The sequence below is a fragment of the Aspergillus campestris genome, assembly GCF_002847485.1.
Source record: "Aspergillus campestris IBT 28561 chromosome Unknown P168scaffold_7, whole genome shotgun sequence".
Taxonomy (NCBI): Eukaryota; Fungi; Ascomycota; class Eurotiomycetes; order Eurotiales; family Aspergillaceae; genus Aspergillus; species Aspergillus campestris.
Genome location: NW_020194342.1, coordinates 530,025 through 549,068, shown reverse-complemented (window position 1 = coordinate 549,068; position 19,044 = coordinate 530,025). Strand labels below are relative to the sequence as shown.

General features: G+C 52.1%; 4 protein-coding genes across 4 annotated transcripts; 2 read left to right on the top strand and 2 right to left on the bottom strand.

Annotated features, from left to right (window-relative positions):
• Positions 1 to 130: 130 nt before the first annotated feature.
• Positions 131 to 13,653, top strand: P168DRAFT_270007 (dynein heavy chain). Its single transcript, XM_024835178.1, has 3 exons — positions 131 to 572; positions 633 to 12,949; positions 13,014 to 13,653. The coding sequence occupies exons 1-3, from the start codon at positions 293 to 295 to the stop codon at positions 13,458 to 13,460; spliced, it is 13,044 nt and encodes a 4,347-aa protein (XP_024692217.1). The 5' UTR covers positions 131 to 292; the 3' UTR covers positions 13,461 to 13,653.
• A 267-nt stretch (positions 13,654 to 13,920) lies between these two features.
• Positions 13,921 to 14,957, bottom strand: P168DRAFT_319088 (histone H4; the record flags this gene model as incomplete). The annotated part of the gene is made up of 8 exons (XM_024840247.1): positions 13,921 to 13,947; positions 14,022 to 14,042; positions 14,136 to 14,153; positions 14,250 to 14,309; positions 14,453 to 14,540; positions 14,615 to 14,630; positions 14,718 to 14,761; positions 14,899 to 14,957. The coding sequence occupies 8 exons, from the start codon at positions 14,955 to 14,957 to the stop codon at positions 13,921 to 13,923; spliced, it is 333 nt and encodes a 110-aa protein (XP_024692216.1).
• Positions 14,958 to 15,444: 487 nt separating this feature from the next.
• Positions 15,445 to 16,840, bottom strand: P168DRAFT_297533 (survival factor 1 family protein; the record flags this gene model as incomplete). The annotated part of the gene is made up of 5 exons (XM_024838185.1): positions 15,445 to 15,543; positions 15,597 to 15,973; positions 16,031 to 16,455; positions 16,514 to 16,735; positions 16,821 to 16,840. 5 exons carry the CDS (start codon positions 16,838 to 16,840, stop codon positions 15,445 to 15,447), a joined length of 1,143 nt encoding a protein of 380 aa, XP_024692215.1.
• A 581-nt stretch (positions 16,841 to 17,421) lies between these two features.
• Positions 17,422 to 18,181, top strand: P168DRAFT_290789 (mitochondrial 54S ribosomal protein uL11m). Its single transcript, XM_024837291.1, has 2 exons — positions 17,422 to 17,562; positions 17,643 to 18,181. The coding sequence occupies exons 1-2, from the start codon at positions 17,434 to 17,436 to the stop codon at positions 17,973 to 17,975; spliced, it is 462 nt and encodes a 153-aa protein (XP_024692214.1). The 5' UTR covers positions 17,422 to 17,433; the 3' UTR covers positions 17,976 to 18,181.
• The last annotated feature ends 863 nt before the right edge of the window (positions 18,182 to 19,044 follow it).

Below are 19,044 nucleotides of genomic sequence, written 5' to 3'. Positions count from 1 at the left end.
ATTAGAGACCACTGATCAGCGTATCAGGTTAGAAACCGCCAACATACTATGATTGCCGTTTGATAACCCTCCTTTCCCCGACTCTTCTTCTCTTTTCGTCACAACTCTAGCCTTCTACCGTCGTCGTTATCGCAGTCGTGTCGTCTTGTTTTCCAACCCGCTCCCGAGCCGACGTCGCGATCTGCCCGCAATCAACATAATACTCACGATTATCCTACGTGACCTTTTTGAACAACCCAACCCACACCTATCGATGGTGACTGCGTGTCGCTCATAATAACGGCCAAGAACCATGGAGGTCGCCGCCGGGGTTCCGAACGGTGTTTCGGCACCAACCCAGGTGTCTTCTGTGGATTCGAGCGCGGTGATTCAGTATCTGGTGGACGTTCTCCAGGTGACTTTGGGGGCTCTGAGAACTGAGCTGGAAAGCCCTGGGAGTCTGCTGTCTGATAACAAGCGCAGCGAGACCGAGCAGCGATGTACGCGATTCGCTTTGGAGTCACAGGTGGCTCTTTATGTACAGAAGGATTTCGTGGCTTCCGAGGAGACCAACGGGGCAGATGATGGTGAAGGTACGCGATTTCAGACCATCGCATTCAGTGGGAAAGCGCAGCATGGTTAACATCTCGCAGCATCGTCGCCTCAGTATATCTACAGTCTCTCCGCCCAGATTTCGTCCGCTTCGACGACCGTGGCCTCAGTGGCCTTCATCAAACGTCCCGCCCCGATCGACCCCGCGCTTCCGATATCGTCGCAAATCCAAGTGATGAACCTTCCAGGTTTGGCATCTCTCAGTAATGCTCAGGCCCAGCAAGGGACGTCTCTGTCGCCGTATGAGATTCTGCACCTGCTGGTACACCACGGTTTGAGTCCCTACTTCGAGGCCTACACACGCAACCAGGAAGTGATCGGTGGCGGGTTGAAGCCTAGGACGGACACAGAGGTTAAGACCGGTGTTCCGGGGACCAAGAAGAAATTCGCGGAACTTGAACTCGGACTTCTCCACTTGCAACAGAATGTTGAAATCCCGGCTCTCAACCTGCCGCTCCATGAAGTCGTCCAGGCTGCTTTGGCCGAGGCGGAAAGGCGATCGGTCCGGCCTTCGGTGGAGCTCATCGACCACACGATTCTCGAAAACAGTGCGTTCATCAACAGCATCCAGAACACTGTCAACGCCTGGATCAGGTCTATCCAGACGATCACCAAGATGTCTCGGGACGCCGACAGCGGGTCGGCGGCCCAGGAAATCAACTTTTGGCTGTCGATGGAAACCGCGCTGGAAGGGATCGAGAATCAACTACGTGGTGATGGTGTACAATTGACGATGGATATTCTCAAGCATGCGAAGCGTTATCAAGCTACTTTGAGTTTCGTTGCTGACACGGGCTTGCGCGAGGCAACTGACTTGGTCCAGAAGTACAACCAGCTCATGCGGGATTTCCCCCTCGACGAACTACTGTCGGCTACGTCTTTGCAGAAAGTCCAGGAGTCTCTGAATCTGATCTTTGTGCACCTCAACAAGAAGCTGAAGATATGCCCCTACCCCATCAAGCGCGCCCTCGCACTTGTTGAAGCTATCTCCGGCGACCTGGACTCCCAGATCCATTCCTTGCTTCATGGTCGGACGATTTTGCACCTGGATTACCGTGAATTTCGCTCCTTGATGAAGACCGCCGGCGCAATCTGGCGGACCTGGGACGAGAACTTGAAGGAATTTACCAACGTTGCCCGCGAATCTACGAGACGACGCAACGAGAAGTTCATTCCCATCAAGATCGCGGCCCGCCACGAAAAGACCCAGGAGAGGCTGAAATACATCAACACTTTCCGAGTCAATCACGAACAGCTGCAAAGAACGATCGTCAATGTTCTTGGCCCGAAGAGCACGTCTACCGGAGATGCAGGTGCTGGAACTACCTCCGATGGCGCTGTGATTGTCGAGGAGATTGGCGATGTGGACGCGGTCGAAGAGGTTGCCGAGGCCTATGCTGCTCTGAAGAATGTGGATGTACTGGATGTGACCCCCGAAGGCACCCAGCTTTGGATCCAAGAAGAGATTGCATACAATGAGCGCACATCTCGGGTAGAGAACTCGATTATCGCTCGTCTGCGCGATCGTCTCGCGACTGCGAAGAACGCAAACGAGATGTTCCGAGTTTTCTCCAAGTTCAACGCGCTTCTCGTGCGCCCGAAGATTCGGGGTGCCATTGGAGAATACCAAACTCAACTGATTGAGAACGTGAAGCAGGATATCTTATCTCTGCATGAGCGTTTTAAGCAGCAGTATGGCCACTCCGAGGCGCATGCCATGTCCCAGTTGCGAGACCTTCCTCCTGTGTCGGGTGCAATCATCTGGGCTCGCCAGATTGAGCGGCAGCTGAACGGTTACATGGGTAAAGTGGAGGACGTGCTGGGCGAGGACTGGCACTTGCATTCAGAAGGCCAGAAGCTGCAGACTGAAAGCAATCTGTTCCGCAAGAAGCTGGACACTCGACCAGTCTTCGAATCATGGCTGTACGACGTGCAACGGCGGCACATTACCATCTCGGGCCGCCTGTTTAACATCACGCGAAACCGGGCTTCGGGGAATACTCTGGACCTTACAGTCAACTTCGATGCCCAGATCATCGCATTGTTCAAGGAGGTCAGGAACCTGATCTGGCTCAATTTCCAGGTTCCCCACGCCGTGAACAGTATCTCCAAAGAAGCGAAGCGCGTGTACCCCTACGCCATCAGTTTGATGGAGAGTCTCCGGACGCTGCTGCAGACTAATCGCATAATCGAATCATTGGAAGACGCTGAGATTCTAATGAATGGTTATGTCAATGATGCGCAGGGCATGATCGTGAAGGGTGTCCCTCTGCGATGGGAGTCGTTCGTCCACTCGTATGAGCTTCATGTCAAGCAGCCCGGACTGGCAAATGGCGCTATTGACTCTGCTATCCCTAGTAGGGGTGAGAGCAAGCACGTCCAGTTCGTCCGCGAATTCGCAGGCTCAGCATCCGTTCTTCAGTCCAAGACGGCTGTTCTGACCTCCATCAACGACAGCATCCAGAAAGACATCCTTGACCTGAAGACATGTCCCTTTGAGTCATCCGCGTTCAAGCAACGCTTGGACTCCATTCAAGTCGCCGTTGACAAACTGAACCTGGAGAACTACGTCAACCTCGGCTATTGGGTTACAGACTTGAACCAGAGAATCGAGACTATTCTCAGTGAGCGCCTGCACCGCGCAATCCGCGAGTGGATTAATACATTCCTGGAGAGCAAAGACGGACCGCAGCCACTACAATTGCAGAGTGCAAGCCAAAATCCCGTGACTGGCGAAGTCGAAGCTCCTGCCTACAAGGTCGAGTTCTCTGAGCTGGTGCATGAGATTTCTATGCGGAATCAGGTCTTGCATCTCGATCCCCCCTTGCAATTTGCTCGTGCAAGCTGGTTCTCGCAGTTCGACAACTGGCTTGGCGTTATCTGTAACCTCGAGAGGATCAAGTCGTCCCGTTATTCCATCTCCATCAATGTGCAGCAACTTGACTTATCCGAGTCCTGTTTTGCGACCCTCCCGCAACATTGCACCAACGAGCTCAACCAAGTATACAATGCGATTGAGGATAGACTGAAAGAGGTGTCTGAATACGTTGACAAGTGGTTGCAGTTCCAGTCTCTCTGGGATCTGCAGTCTGAGCAAGTTTACGATATCCTGGGCGATGATCTATCTCAATGGCTCCAACTTCTCCAGGAGATCCGGAAGAGCCGGGCCACCTTCGATACTACGGAAGTTAGCCGGTCGTTCGGCAATATCAAAATCGACTACGAACAAGTCCAGACCCGAGTCAATGCCAAATACGACCAGTGGCAGCATGAGATCCTCCTCAAATTCGGATCGAAACTCGGAGGCCGGATGAGGGAAGTTCACTCCGACATCGCCTCCGCTCGACGGGACTTGGAGGGCCAGACGTTGGAAGCTGCTTCCACAGCACATGCTGTCTCTTTCATCACCATTGTTCAGCAGTGCAAGCGGAAGGCCAAGGTCTGGGAGCCTGAAGTCGATCTCTTCCGCCAAGGCCAAGCCACCCTTGCCCGGCAGCGTTACCAGTTCCCCAGCGACTGGTTGCATGTTGAAAATGTCGATGGCGAATGGGCAGCCCTTAATGAACTGCTTGCCCGTAAAGGCAAGATCGTCCAAGACCAGACGGAGGGTCTGCGCGCTAAGATTGCCGCCGAAGACAGAGTCATCAACGACAAGATTGCTGAACTCATTAGTCGGTGGGACGAGGAGAAGCCTGTGTCCGGCTCCATTCCTCCAGAAGAGGCTTCTCGTACCCTAGGCTCATTCCAGACTCGTCTCGAAACCCTGCAAGGGGAGTTTGAGATGGTTTCGAAAGCGAAAGAGGCTCTGGATCTCCCAGCAAGTGGCCAGTCTTCGTTGCCAGCAATCCTTGAAGAAGTGCAGGATTTCATGTCCGTTTGGGCGGCTCTGGCCACAATCTGGGGGAGCCTCAATGATCTTAGAGAGTCCCTCTGGACCACCCTCCAGCCAAGGAAGTTGCGCCAGTCGATCGATGGCCTCATCAAAATGACCAAGGAGATGCCCAGTCGGATGCGTCAATATGCTGCATTCGAGCATATCCAAAGTGTGCTTCGACAGCTATTGAAGGTTAACCCCCTCCTATCTGACATGAAATCCGAGGCCGTGCGAGAACGACATTGGCAGAAAATCTACAAACGGCTCAAGCCTGGGAAGAGGTTCTCTCTCGTCTCGCATACCCTTGGTGATGTCTGGGACCTGCAACTTGCGACGAGCGAGACCGTGATTCGCGAAATCATCGCTCAGGCCCAGGGTGAAATGGCACTGGAAGAGTTCTTGAAGTCGGTCCGTGAGACCTGGCAAAATTACTCGCTCGACCTTGTCAACTATCAGAACAAGTGCCGCTTGATTCGTGGATTCGACGACTTGTTTGCGAAATGTAGCGAGAACCTGAACTCTCTGCAGGCAATGAGGCACTCTCCTTACTACAAGGAATTTGAGGAAGAGGCCTCGTCTTGGGAGGACAAACTGAACCGGGTCCATGTCCTCTTCGATGTCTGGATTGACGTTCAAAGACAATGGGTCTATCTCGAGGGTGTCTTCACCGGCAACGTCGATATCAAACACCTTCTGCCTCTTGAATCCAGCCGTTTCCAAAACATCAATTCGGAGTTCTTCGCTGTGATGAAGAAGGTCTACAAATCTCCCTTCGTGCTTGATATTCTAGCCATCAACGGAGTCCAGAAGTCTTTGGAGAGATTGGCCGAGTTGCTTAACAAGATCCAAAAGGCACTCGGTGAATATCTGGAGCGCGAGCGTATGTCGTTCCCTCGCTTCTATTTCGTTGGTGACGAAGACCTTCTCGAGATCATCGGTAATAGCAACGATATCTTCCGCGTGTCCAAACACTTCAAGAAGATGTTCGCTGGTCTTTCGGGAGTTATCATGGATGACGATAACAACATTGTCGGCTTCACCTCCAAGGAGGGCGAAGAGGTGCGACTGAAGAAGGAAATTAACCTCGTCAAGACACCGAGGATCAATGATTGGCTTAGTGCGATTGAGAACAACATGAAGTTGACACTAGCGGAGCTTCTTGCCGAGGCCATTGAGCAGTTTGAGCCGTTGTATATGGCCCCCGAAGTCGATCACACTGCTTTCAATGATTTCCTTGCCAATTATCCAGCGCAGATTGTTGTCCTCTCTAGTCAAGCTGTCTGGACAAATGCTGTCCAGAAGTCTTTGGAAGAGGGCGGTGCTAACCTCAAGGACCTTTACGCTTCCCAAGTGCGAGTGCTTGAGTTGCTCGCTGCTACCGTCCTCGGCGATCTGGATGCCATCAACAGAAAGAAGTGCGAGCACATGATCACAGAGTTCGTGCACCAGCGTGATACCATCTCCAAGCTCATCGAAACCAACGCCACTACCCCAACGCACTATCTGTGGCTGCTCCAGATGCGATACGTTTACCAGCCCGACGGCGATTTCCTCCAAAGGCTATACGTGCATATGGCCAACGCGAAGCTGCACTATGGATTCGAGTATCTCGGTGTTCCTGAACGCCTCGTTCGCACCCCTCTTACCGATCGTTGTTTCTTGACCCTTACTCAAGCCTTGTGCCAGCGACTGGGTGGTTCTCCTTATGGCCCAGCTGGTACTGGTAAGACGGAGTCAGTGAAGGCTTTGGGTTTGCAGCTCGGACGCTTCACTCTCGTTTTCTGCTGTGACGACACATTCGACTTCCAAGCCATGGGCCGAATCTTCCTGGGTATCTGCCAAGTAGGCGCCTGGGGCTGCTTTGATGAATTCAATCGTCTCGAGGAAAGAATCTTGTCAGCAGTCTCTCAGCAGATCCAGAACATCCAGATTGGGCTACGGAACAGCGAACTCGACGGCAATGCACAAATTGAGCTTGTTGGAAGAAAGTTCAATGTCAACTTGAACACTGGCATTTTCATTACCATGAACCCTGGCTACGCGGGACGTTCTAACCTCCCAGACAACTTGAAGAAGCTCTTCAGAAGCGTTGCCATGTCAAAGCCCGACAAGGAACTCATTGCCGAAGTGATGTTGTTCTCCCAAGGTTTCAAGCAAGCCAAGCACTTGTCGACCCAGACCGTACCTTTCTTCGACCACTGTGCCTCTCAGCTCTCAAAACAGGCTCACTACGACTTTGGTCTTCGTGCTCTAAAGAGTGTGCTTGTCAGCTCAGGAGGCCTCAAGCGGACCAGAATCGCCAACGCCAATGGTGACTTGGGCCCTGATGATGTCGTTGAACCGCAGATCATTGTGCAAAGTCTTCGAGAAACCATCGCCCCTAAACTTGTCCGCGAGGATGTCGACAGAATGCTCGAGATCCAAGAACAAGTGTTCTCTGGTGTTGAATACGTCGCTGCCAACTACGAGGAGCTCACCAAGGCTATTCGTGATATTGCTCGGGAACAACATTACATTGACAGTGAGATGTGGACCACCAAGGCTTTACAACTGTACCAGATCCAATGCATCCACCATGGTGTGATGAATGTGGGCAAGTCAGGATCTGGTAAATCGTCGGCATGGAAAATCCTCTTGCAGGCTCTGCAACGAGTCGAGAACATCGAAGGCGTTTCTCACATCATCGATTCCAAGGTTATGTCTAAGGAAGCTCTCTATGGTAGTCTGGACAGCACTACCAGAGAGTGGACGGATGGTCTGTTCACGGGGATTTTGAGAAAGATCGTTGACAACCTTCGTGGCGAAGACTCCAAGAGACATTGGATTGTTTTCGATGGCGATGTCGATCCAGAATGGGTTGAGAACTTGAACAGTGTCCTTGATGATAACAAGCTTCTGACCCTTCCTAACGGAGAGCGCCTGAACCTGCCTCCGAATGTTCGCATCATGTTCGAAGTTGAAAGCCTCAAATACGCGACGCTGGCGACAGTGAGTCGTTGCGGTATGGTTTGGTTCAACGAAGACACTGTCACTCCGCCCATGATGATCTCCAACTATGTCGATTCCCTCAGGACGAGAACTTTCGAAGATTTGGATGATGATAGCGCACCTGCAGGCCAGGCGGCCGTGAAGACCCAGGATGCTCAAGATACCATCTCCGATATCATGAAGCGGCTTCTGCAAACCGATGAGCTTATCCTCAAGTCACTCCGCGAAGCCAAGAAGTACAACCATATCATGGAGTTCACGGAAACCCGCGGCCTCAATACCCTGTTCAGCCTCTTGAACAAGGCCTGCAGAGATATCCTCGAATATAACATCCAACATCTTGACTTCCCGCTGGATTATGACCAGACCGAAGCTTACGTTTCGAAGAAGCTCTTGCTTGCAGTTGTTTGGTCCTTCACCGGCGACTGCCCGCTGGGAGATCGTAAATCATTTGGCGAGTTTGTTTCCGCTCTCACGACGACTGACCTGCCGCCCGACGGCCAGTCCTCTCTTATCGATTTCGACGTCAAGTTGCCCAAGTCGGACTGGACAAGCTGGCAGGCACAAGTACCCTCCGTGGAAATCAACACTCACTCGGTCACGCAAACAGATGTTGTCATCCCGACTGTTGATACTATTCGTCATGAGGATGTCCTTTACTCATGGCTCGCGGAACACAAGCCCTTGCTACTGTGCGGTCCCCCTGGTTCTGGTAAAACAATGACTCTCTTCGCTGCTCTCCGGAAACTTCCCAACATGGAAGTTGTTGGTCTCAACTTTTCCAGCGCCACGACCCCTGATCTTTTGATCAAGACTTTCGAGCAGTACTGCGAGTATAAGAAGACTCTGAACGGTGTTATAATGTCTCCGAGCCAGATTGGTCGCTGGTTGGTTATTTTCTGCGACGAAATTAACCTTCCTGCCCCCGACCAGTACGGAACACAGCGTGCAATCTCGTTCTTGCGCCAACTTGTTGAGCAGAACGGTTTCTGGAGAACGTCCGACAAGACTTGGGTTACTTTGGACCGCATTCAATTCGTTGGTGCTTGTAATCCTCCCACCGATGCTGGCCGTACAGCAATGGCCGAAAGATTCTTGCGCCATTCGCCTCTGATCATGGTCGACTATCCCGGAGAGATCTCGCTCACGCAGATTTACGGGACCTTTAACTCTGCAGTTCTCAAGATCCTTCCCTTGCTGCGCGGATACTCGGAGGCGCTTACAAAGGCCATGGTGCAACTCTACCTGGAGTCTCAGGCGAGGTTCACAGCTAAGATTCAACCTCACTACGTCTACTCTCCTCGTGAGCTTACTCGCTGGATCCGTGGTATCTACGAGGCCATCAAACCCCTCGAAACTCTCTCTGTTGAGGGCCTGGTTCGGATTTGGGCCCATGAAGCTCTACGTCTTTTCCAGGATCGTCTGGTCGCCGAAGATGAGAGGAAATGGACTGAGGAAGCCGTGCGGCGCATCGCACTTGATAACTTCCCCAGCATTGATGAAGAACAAGCCCTGAAGGGCCCGATCCTGTTCTCGAACTGGCTGCATAAGAACTACGTTCCAGTTGAACAAGAGGAGCTACGGGAGTATGTCAAGGCGCGTCTTCGGACTTTCTGCGAAGAAGAGGTTGATGTGCCTCTCGTCCTGTTCAATGACGTCTTGGAGCATGCTCTGCGCATTGATCGAGTCTTCCGTCAACCTCAGGGTCATCTTATTCTCATCGGAGTCAGCGGAAGTGGCAAGACGACGCTGTCTCGTTTCGTGGCTTGGATGAACGGTTTGCAGGTTTTCCAGATCAAGGTTCATGGAAACTACTCTTCGGAAGACTTTGACGATGACCTGAGAACCGTTCTGCGCCGAGCAGGCTGCAAGGGTGAAAAGATTTGCTTTATCATGGACGAATCGAACGTCCTTGACTCGGGTTTCCTGGAGCGAATGAATACTTTGCTGGCGAACGCCGAAGTTCCCGGTCTTTTCGAAGGGGATGAATTCGCTTCGCTGATGACCGCCTGCAAGGAGGGGGCGTCGCGGCAAAACCTTCTTCTCGATACCCAGGAGGAGCTTTACAAATGGTTCACGCAGCAAATTGTCAAGAATCTTCACGTTGTCTTCACCATGAACCCTCCTGAGGAAGGGCTGTCCTCGAAGGCCGCCACCAGTCCTGCGTTGTTCAACAGATGCGTTCTCAACTGGATGGGCGATTGGTCAGACCAGGCACTTTTCCAGGTTGGCTCCGAGCTTACGCAGTCCGTTGACCTGGACAAGGCGAACTTTATTGCTCCCGACAGTATTCCCGTTGCGTACCGTGAGCTGAGCCTCCCTGCATCTCACCGCGACACGGTTGTGAACTCTATGGTGTACATACATTACTCGCTGCAAAGGTTCAACCAGCGTTTGCAAAAGCAACAAGGCCGAACGACTTACCTCACACCTCGCCACTACTTGGACTTCGTTGCTCAATATGTCAGGCTTTTCAACGAAAAGCGAGAAGACCTTGAGGAGCAGCAGAGACATTTGAACGTCGGTCTAGAGAAGCTTCACGACACGGTCGACAAAGTCAGTGACTTGCGCGCTAGTCTTGCCCAGAAGAAGACGCAGCTGGAGAAGAAGGACACCGAAGCAAACGAAAAGCTGCAGCGCATGGTCGCTGACCAGCAAGAGGCCGAACAGCGCAAGGCGGTCTCTCTTGAGGTACAAGTGGCCTTGGAGAGGCAAGAGAAAGAGGTCGCTAGCCGAAAGGAGGTTGTCCTTCACGACCTGGCCAGGGCCGAGCCAGCTGTCTTGGAAGCCCAGAAGAGCGTGAGCAACATCAAGCGTCAGCACCTTACTGAAGTTCGTTCCATGGGTAATCCCCCCGCCAGCGTTCGACTTGCCCTCGAAGCCGTCTGCACTTTGCTTGGACATAAGGTGGACAGCTGGAAGACGATCCAAGGCTTGATTCGAAGGGATGATTTCATCGCCAGCATTGTCAATTATGACAACGAGAGACAAATGACGAGCAGTCACCGAGTCAAAATGCAGAGGGAGTTCCTCTCCAAGGAGGACTTCACCTATGAGAGAGTCCACCGAGCTAGTAAGGCCTGCGGTCCCCTGGTTCAGTGGGTGGAAGCCCAGGTCAATTACTCAGAGATCCTGGACCGTGTTGGACCTTTGCGTGAGGAGGTTGGTCAACTCGAAGAGCGGGCTTTGCAGACAAAGGCCGAGGCTCAAGCAATCGAGAATACTATCCAAGATCTCGAGGCCAGTATCGCCACGTACAAGGGCGAATATGCAGCACTCATCAGCGAAACCCAGGCCATCAAGAACGAGATGGAGAATGTGGAGTTCAAGGTCAACCGAAGTGTACGACTGCTTGACAGCTTGGCTTCCGAACGTACGCGATGGGAGGAGGGGAGCAGGTCGTTTGAGACGCAGATTGGCACGCTTGTCGGCGATGTGATTATCGCGGCTGCATTCCTCGCCTATGCCGGTTATTATGACCAGCAGTTCCGAAAGTCCATGATTGACGACTGGGCCCATCAACTTATGCAATCCGGTATTAGCTTCAAGCCACACAATCCTATCACGGAGTATTTGTCCAACGCCGACGAGCGTCTGACATGGCAGAGCCACTCACTGCCCGTGGACGACCTCTGCACGGAAAACGCCATTGTTCTCAAGCGGTACAACAGGTACCCTTTGATCATCGATCCCTCTGGTCGTGTAACCGAGTTCTTGCAGAAGGAGAGCACGGAAAGAAAGCTCACCGTCACCAGCTTCCTGGACGACTCCTTTGTTAAGCAGTTGGAAAGCGCTCTTCGTTTCGGAAACCCCATTCTCATCCAGGACGCCGAACATTTGGATCCCATCCTCAACCATGTTCTCAACAAAGAGTACCAGAAGACGGGAGGACGTGTTCTCATTCAGCTTGGAAAGCAGGAGATCGACTTTTCTCCCTCGTTCAAGTTGTTCCTGTCGACTAGGGATCCGTCTGCAACCTTCGCACCAGACGTGTGCAGTCGAACCACGTTCGTCAACTTTACTGTCACGCAAAGCAGCTTGCAGACTCAATCGCTCAATGAAGTCCTCAAATTCGAGCGACCTGATGTCGACAGGCGTCGCACCGACCTTGTCAAGATCCAGGGAGAATTCAAGGTCCATCTGCGCCAGCTTGAGAAGCGACTGTTGCAGGCGCTCAACGAGTCCCGGGGTAACATCCTCGACGACGACAACGTTATCGAGACTCTCGAAACCCTCAAGAAGGAAGCTGCCGAAATCTCGCGGAAGATGGTGGAAACCGAAGGTGTCATGACGGAGGTCGAAAATGTCATGCTCACCTACAATGTCATCGCCAAGTCTTGCAGTGCTGTGTTTGCAGTGTTGGAGCAACTCCACCATGTCAACCACTTCTACCAATTCTCACTGCAATACTTTGTCGACATTTTCCACTCCGTTCTCCACGGCAACCCGCGTCTTCGCCCCGATATGCACCATGCTGAACGAGTGGATGTCATTCTCAAGGATCTGTTTGTCACCACGTATCACCGCACCTCCCTAAGCTTGGTGCAGAAGGACCGGATTACCTTGGCCATGCTGCTCGCCCAAGCCACTCCGTACAGCATTGACAAGACTATCATCGATACCATTCTAGATGGGTCGGTTGAGGGGTCGGATCTATCGAGCACCCCCGAACAGCGGGACCAAGTCATGAACATGGTATCGAACATGTCGCTCTTCAAGTCGCACTTCCAGGAGGTGTCTTCAGATCAGTGGGATCAATTCCTGGGCGAAGAACTCGCCGAGAACTTGGTCCCTGTTGTCTGGCCTGAGAGCACCGACCGCGTCAACCAGCTCCTCCGGTCGTTGTTGCTTATCAAGCTATGCAGAATGGACAGGTTCGTGCCAACTGCTGAGCGCTTCATCGAAGCCGTGTTCGGCCGCGAGCTGTTCGAAGGCAGTACGGACCTCAAGGACATCGTCAAGCAAGTCACCTCGACCACGCCGATCTCTCTCAGCTCCAGCCCCGGCTTCGACGCCAGTTACAAGGTCGACGCCCTGGTGGAGCGCGAGGAAGCCACGTGCGCCAACATCGCCATGGGTTCCAGCGAAGGACTCGAGAGTGCCGACAAAGCGATCAGCAACGCCGCGGCGGCAGGAAACTGGGTGCTTGTCAAGAACGTGCATCTGGCGCCCTCCTGGGTGCAGAGTCTCGAGAAACGCCTCGAGTCGATCAAGCCCCACAAGGCCTTCAGACTGTTCCTCTCCATGGAGTCCAGCCCTAAGATTCCCGTCAACTTCCTGCGCGCTTCGCGCGTACTCATGTACGAGCAGCCTGCCGGTGTGCGCGCCAACATGAAGGACTCGCTGTCTTCACTGACAACCCGCGCGAGCAAGACCCCGGTTGAAAAAGCGCGCGTCTACTTGCTGCTCTGCTTCCTGCACGCCGTGGTGCAAGAACGACTCCGTTACGCGCCCACCCTTGGCTGGAAGGGTTTCTGGGAGTTCAACGACAGCGACGTAAGTCCCACCAAACCCCCTCTACCCACTCATTGAGTGAACCCAAACTAACAAAACAAAACAGTACGAATGCTCCGCCAACATAATCGACTACTGGGTCAACACCGTAGCGCAAGGCCGCTCGAACGTCGCCCCTCAAAAGCTCCCCTGGGACATGATCCGCACGCTGGTGCGCGAAATGTACGGCGGCAAGGTCGACGACGCGGGCGACTTCCAGCAGCTCGAGGACCTCGTCAACAGCTTCCTTACCCCGGCGGCCTTCGAAGACGAGTACAAGCTTGTGTCGGGCGTCGAGAAAGACGAGTGTCTGGTTCTGCCGAGCGAAACGAGCATCCAGGCTTTCGGGGAGTGGGTGAATCGTCTGCCAGAGAGAGAACCGCCTACTTATCTTGGGTTGCCGGCCAATGCGGAGAAGATGTTGCTGGTGGGACATGCGAAGAAGATGATTGAGGATTTGGCGAAGCTTACGACGTTGTTGGATGAGGGGGAGCAGTTGATGGTTGATGGTTGATTTTATTGTGTATATCTTAAGCTTTATCATTCTTTCTTTTTGTTTGTTCTTGTCTGCATATGATTGTGCTACTGCATATATGTGAAGCCCGCGGGCGAGCCCTTTTGTTCTTGTATTTGTCTACCCACCTACCTACATACCTGTTTCATAAGATTTTTCTATGTATTTGACTAGCTTACTAGCAAGTATTTCTTTATCCTGTCTTTGATGCTGTACGATTGAAACAACCCTTCTCAAACTCGTGAATATCAATCTAGCAACAATCTCTGCTCAATCAGAAGGGGGAAAAGAGTGGGTATCAACGAAGTATCTTCAACTATGCGGCACATGGTATGGCCGCCCTTCAACCAGAACTGAAAAACAAACACAAAACAATAAAAGAAAAGAAACAAAGAACACAACCGGCAGAACGAAACCACCAACCCATCCATCCATCCATCCATCCATCCATCCCCCGACCTCAAAAACCATACAACGTACTCCCCATCTAAACAGACCAGACGTTAGCACTACAAAGCAATTCCCTCTCCCCCACCTCAGTAAGGAAAGATATAATCTCACCCTGCTGAGCGCAAATACAACCTAGTAATCGAGATATTATCAGCTTTATATTCTCTCTCCCTCTCCCTCTAAACGCACTGCATCCGATTGACATAGGACAGAGGACAGACTTACGTCACGGGTCGTGATGACCTATAGTTCATTCCATGAGAGATAGCCAGTTAGCACAAACATGTTCCTTCTATTCATTCCAGCTGGAAGAATTAGGTTCTCGTTTGGGCTACCAACCTTGCGCTCATACCTCTCCGTCTGCACCGACTCGAGGAGGAGCACGATGTGGCGCATGATCTGTGGGTAGTTATTAGTATCATTTCAATTCATTGAATACATGATCCATTGACACTGTGCTGTGATAGGATAGTATAATAGATAGATGGGAAAGATGTATAATAGAATAGGACAGAATAGAATATAAAATCCGGGTTAATCACCTCTGTCAACCGGATCTTGACGGCCACGCGGATCTCATTATACACATCTGCCTTAATGCGGACGACACCACCTCGGCGGGCGAGACGACTATAGTGTTATGATTAGTTATGTCAGTTTTGAGAGTGCTGGTTGGCAAGCACTGGTATTGGCGGAAAGGGTACCGGATAGCAGGCTTGGCTAGAAGAACGAGTCAGTGGGTTGATTACATGGTCTTGTTTAGATGATGGGTGTCGTTAGCAGATGGTAAAGGAAGTAGGTACTCACTGATTCCCTGGATGTTGTCGCGGAAGCGTTTGCGGAAGCCGGGGCTATGGATGTCATATCATATCATGTTAGATCTTGTTGTGTAGTTTTGTGGAGGTGATAGGTAGGTAGGTAGGTAGGTAGGTAGGTAGGTGGTTTGGTTCAGACTTGGATTGTCCTGCGTATCTTGGGGGGAACTTACCGTTGAGAGCGGCGGGGGACGAACTTCGCCTGGCCCTTTTTGATGAGACGGGGATCCATTGTTGGGATGGGGTTTGGGGGGGATTGGTTGCGTGGGATGTTTTGGTGTAGATAGGTATGATGATTTTGGAATGGTTGATGGTGCTTAATGCAATAAGAAAGGAAGATGGGGATGTTTGATTTGGAGACAGGGAGGTAGGGAATGGAAGACAATTCTGTCTGTCTTCATTTGTAACAAGTGAGAATCAATCCCAGTGAATTATGAACAATCCAAATAACAGTGGTAAAGGAGAAGCAGAAACAACAAGTGTATCAGCCTGTCACCAGGCACCCCCTACCCAAAACAGTAACTCAAATTGAAAAGGTGGTTGAAAGCAAGTCATTCATATTATTTAATAGTGCATATAAAGCCAGTGATTGATTATGGTTTCAGGTTCAAATTTGCAAGCCGGTGAATTATATCATATCAAACACTCAAAAACGCCGGAGACATCACTCTTCCAATAGGGTCGGGACAGGGTCTATGTACGAGGGGAAATTCAGGATTTCACGAGATGAAGGTCGCTTCGGTGAAGACGGTGCCCTCTTCGGTGATTTCTTCATCACCGATCTTCAGCTTGAGGCTGAGTTTGTCTTGCGGGGAGTACTGCGTTGTTGATTAGCGTGGTTCCGCTATGTGGGGTACCAGTGTTGGCATACCTGGAAGATATAAGGTCGCGTGCCGGCAACGCTGCCGGCGATGCTCTTGATAAATCCGGGCACTTCGGCCATGACGTCTACGCGGTCCAGGCGGTTGCCGAGAGGACCTTGAATCTCGGCGCTGACGTCCTTGGGCTCCTTGGATCGCCCTTCCCACGACCACTTGGCCGAGGTCGGCGCCGGCCACTCGCTCTCCTGGTCCTTCTCGGATGCGGTGTGGCTGGCCAGGTTCGTCGTGCCGGCGTAGACGATCTCGCCGTCTTTGACGATGCCGCCGACGTTCACCACGGTGGATCCGTACGAGGGAGGGGTGGTGTATTCCATCATGACGGCCGTGTGCGTGGGGCCCTGGAAGTTGACAAAGTTCCACCGGGCGGCTATTGTCATTAGCTTGTTTGCTGTTTGTGACTCGAATATCTAGTGCGAAGACTTACCGGCGTGGTGGGGCTTCATGCCCTGGAGAGCGTGGATGAACATGCCCTTGCCGGTGAGGTCGTAGGTCTTCTCCTTGGTGGAGATGGTGCCTTCGACGGCGCAACGGGGCCAGAAGGCATGGCTCATGGAGCCCCAGGGGTTCGCGGGGTCGGTACCGAAGTAGGAGGTGCCGTCCTTGCCGATGACGAAACCGGGGGTGGTGCGGGTAAAGGTGAGGTTGATCAGGCTGTCGTCGTTGACGGCGGACTTGAAGGTGTATTTCGTTCCCTCCTCGTTCAGGGTCAGGGACAGGTTGTCCGCGCCAAACGAGAGCATGCTCTCGTCGAACATGAAGTTGGACAGGGGATCGGAGTGCCAGTTGTGGGGGGCATCTCCGGCCAGGTTGAAGATCTTGGCGTTGACATGGGCGGTGGTATGGATTCCTCTGCGAGTCACTGTTCAGCGTGCGTACTTCGGAGTGGGGGGGGAGCAATAATACTCACACAATGTTGCTGTAGATGATCTGGATCATGACCAGGGTGCCGTTGTCGGCCATGACATAGAAGGTCTTGGTCTCCACATTGGTATACTGGTGGGCGCGCCACCGGAGGTCATCCTTGGAGAGTTCCGTGTAGGGGACCTCCTGGGATTGGGCCTGCTGGGCGACGGATCGGATGGCGTCGGGGCCATAGATGGGTTCCTGAGTGCCTGCGACACTGGCGAGACTAAAGCGGTATAGCGGATCAGCACGTATGCCTCCAGACGGGAGCAGCTATGGAGAGGGGTCCAAAGGCAAGGAGACAAGCATACGTAGATTTCAGCCAGTTCATGTTGGTGGATATGGAGATGGAGATGGAAAGGGTGAGGGAAGTGTCAAGAAAGAGAGAGGTCAGAAGGGTGAAAGGGAGATAGAAAAAAGTAGGTGAGGGAAATCGATAGCCCGCGGGGACCGGAGGGGGGTCGACGTTCTCTGTCTGGCTAGGCCGATCGCAGCTAACCGTATCGGATGATTAGTAGGATGAGCCTGACAGGATAGAGTTGTGAACACGATCCACAGAACAGGACTATGGAGGATTAATGGGATGAGACTGAGGAGTCGAAAACCATCTATTATCAAGAACTTAAGTAAGTAAAGTAAAGTAAAGAAGAAATAGAAGCAGAAGTAAGATGAAGAAGTAGAAGAAGAGTTCAGTTACCAGGGACAGAAGCAAACAGTGCAAAATGACGTCCAGCACTTCTGGTGGCCTGAGTGCCTGACCTCGGAGGGAAAGTAACTCCGCCCGGACTACGCTATCCCCAATCGGGTCATCTCGAAATTCTTCAATCAATCGTCCGTCAATCGTCTATCCGTCACGCGTCTAACCACCATTTCTCTTGATTACATATTGTTTCTTCATATCTTCCTTGTTTACTATAATTCATCATGGCGAAAAAAGCTTTGGCCAAGGATCAGATCGTGAAGCTCATCGTTGGAGCCGGTCAGGCCAGTCCCAGTCCTCCGGTTGGTCCGGCCCTGGGTAGCAAAGGTGTGAAGAGTATGGACTTTTGCAAGGTAAGCAATCAATTGGGATTAAAGTGTGGAGGAAACGAAGGAAGAACGGGAGAAGGAAAGAGGAGGCTAATACCACGAAGGAATTCAACGCCAGAACCTCCCACATCAACACCGGCGTCCCCATCCCCGCCCGTGTCACCGTCCGTCCCGATCGCTCGTTTACCTTTGACCTGCGCACCCCGACCACCGCCTACCTCCTCTTCCAGGCCGCCAACATCGAGCCGCGCAAGAACCGCGTCCGAGGCGCCATGAACCCCGGCCATGAGACCGTCGGCAAGGTGTCCCTGAAGCATATCTACGAGATCGCCAAGATCAAGCAGTCCGAGACCAGATTGTCGGGGTTGCACCTGGAGGGATTGTGTAAGAGTGTGATCGCGCAGGCCAAGTCCGTGGGCATCCAGGTGGCTCCGTGAGGGATCTGTTCCGTGAGGGATCCGGGCTACTGATGTAGATGGTCACTACGCAGTGGTCATGATGATTGGCGTTTTTGGCGATTGGGCCTTTTCATTTCATTTCTCTTCTTTTCCTTTCATGTCTGTACATTAGAATTGCATGCGAGCCGAGAGCGTCGCGATATACCAAAGCATTTGCACGGAATATGAGTGGTCCGACCAATTATGCGAGGTGCATGGTCCGCGTATGGTAAGCAGGCAGGATAATAAGCAGACGGCATGTGGTTGCCCCGTGGGGAGTCACCCAATCTCCAGGATGCAAACTCAACGCCGTTTCAGTCCAATGGGTTCTAGCCTATATGGCCGGTGGAATATGCGACAGGCAGTCGGATTGTCTCCTTTGCTCGGACCTCGACCCACCACGAGGCATTGTAAGCACGGATAAAACGGGTCGTCTGTTCCGGAGAAACGGAAATCAAAGGAACAGACAAAGAATCCGGAAGGAAGAGTATCCCGGTGTCACCGCTCTTCCAGACGCCAAGAAGACCAAGGACGGTATGGATGCAGTGGACGAGAGGGGGATAGACTATAGAGAGTAACACTAATTGCCAAGAAGTCCGACCATCACGATGGTATCAGACTGATAGGGCACAGATGTGACTAACAAAGTTCAGTAACCAAATGACTACATCCATGATGTCACCAGGACTTTTACAGGTCAACTTTGAGGATGGATTATATAGAGGATTCTCTCAATCAGGAAATATACCAGAAGGAGAGGAATGGAAGGGAGAGAAACCCCTTGAGTAGCCGCATGCATAATAGGAATCTAGAGGGCTGTCGGGAGGCGTTCTTGGACTGTTCCCGGCGGGGTTACTGGACAGCCTTCTTCCGTATGATTCTTATGAATGAACTCAAGTTGGATCAGATATTAAGAATATTATCTGATAACTGTGATTCAGAAGTGATCAAGAACTATCTCCGAAAATAAACCCAAAACCCCCAAACCAGGCATTGAGTCAGAACCCAGCACGATAACCCCGAGATAAGTCCAGCGATGACGCTGCAGTCGTAAGAATGTAACAATACG

Bases quoted from the DNA above. Each gene is read 5' to 3' on its own strand.
- P168DRAFT_270007 (XM_024835178.1), top strand. From the start codon at position 293: ATGGAGGTCGCCGCCGGGGTTCCGAACGGTGTTTCGGCACCAACCCAG. The intron at 573-632 runs GTACGCGATTTC...AACATCTCGCAG, and splicing joins CGGGGCAGATGATGGTGAAG to CATCGTCGCCTCAGTATATC. The intron at 12,950-13,013 runs GTAAGTCCCACC...AAAACAAAACAG, and splicing joins GGGAGTTCAACGACAGCGAC to TACGAATGCTCCGCCAACAT.
- P168DRAFT_290789 (XM_024837291.1), top strand. From the start codon at position 17,434: ATGGCGAAAAAAGCTTTGGCCAAGGATCAGATCGTGAAGCTCATCGTT. The intron at 17,563-17,642 runs GTAAGCAATCAA...AATACCACGAAG, and splicing joins AGAGTATGGACTTTTGCAAG to GAATTCAACGCCAGAACCTC.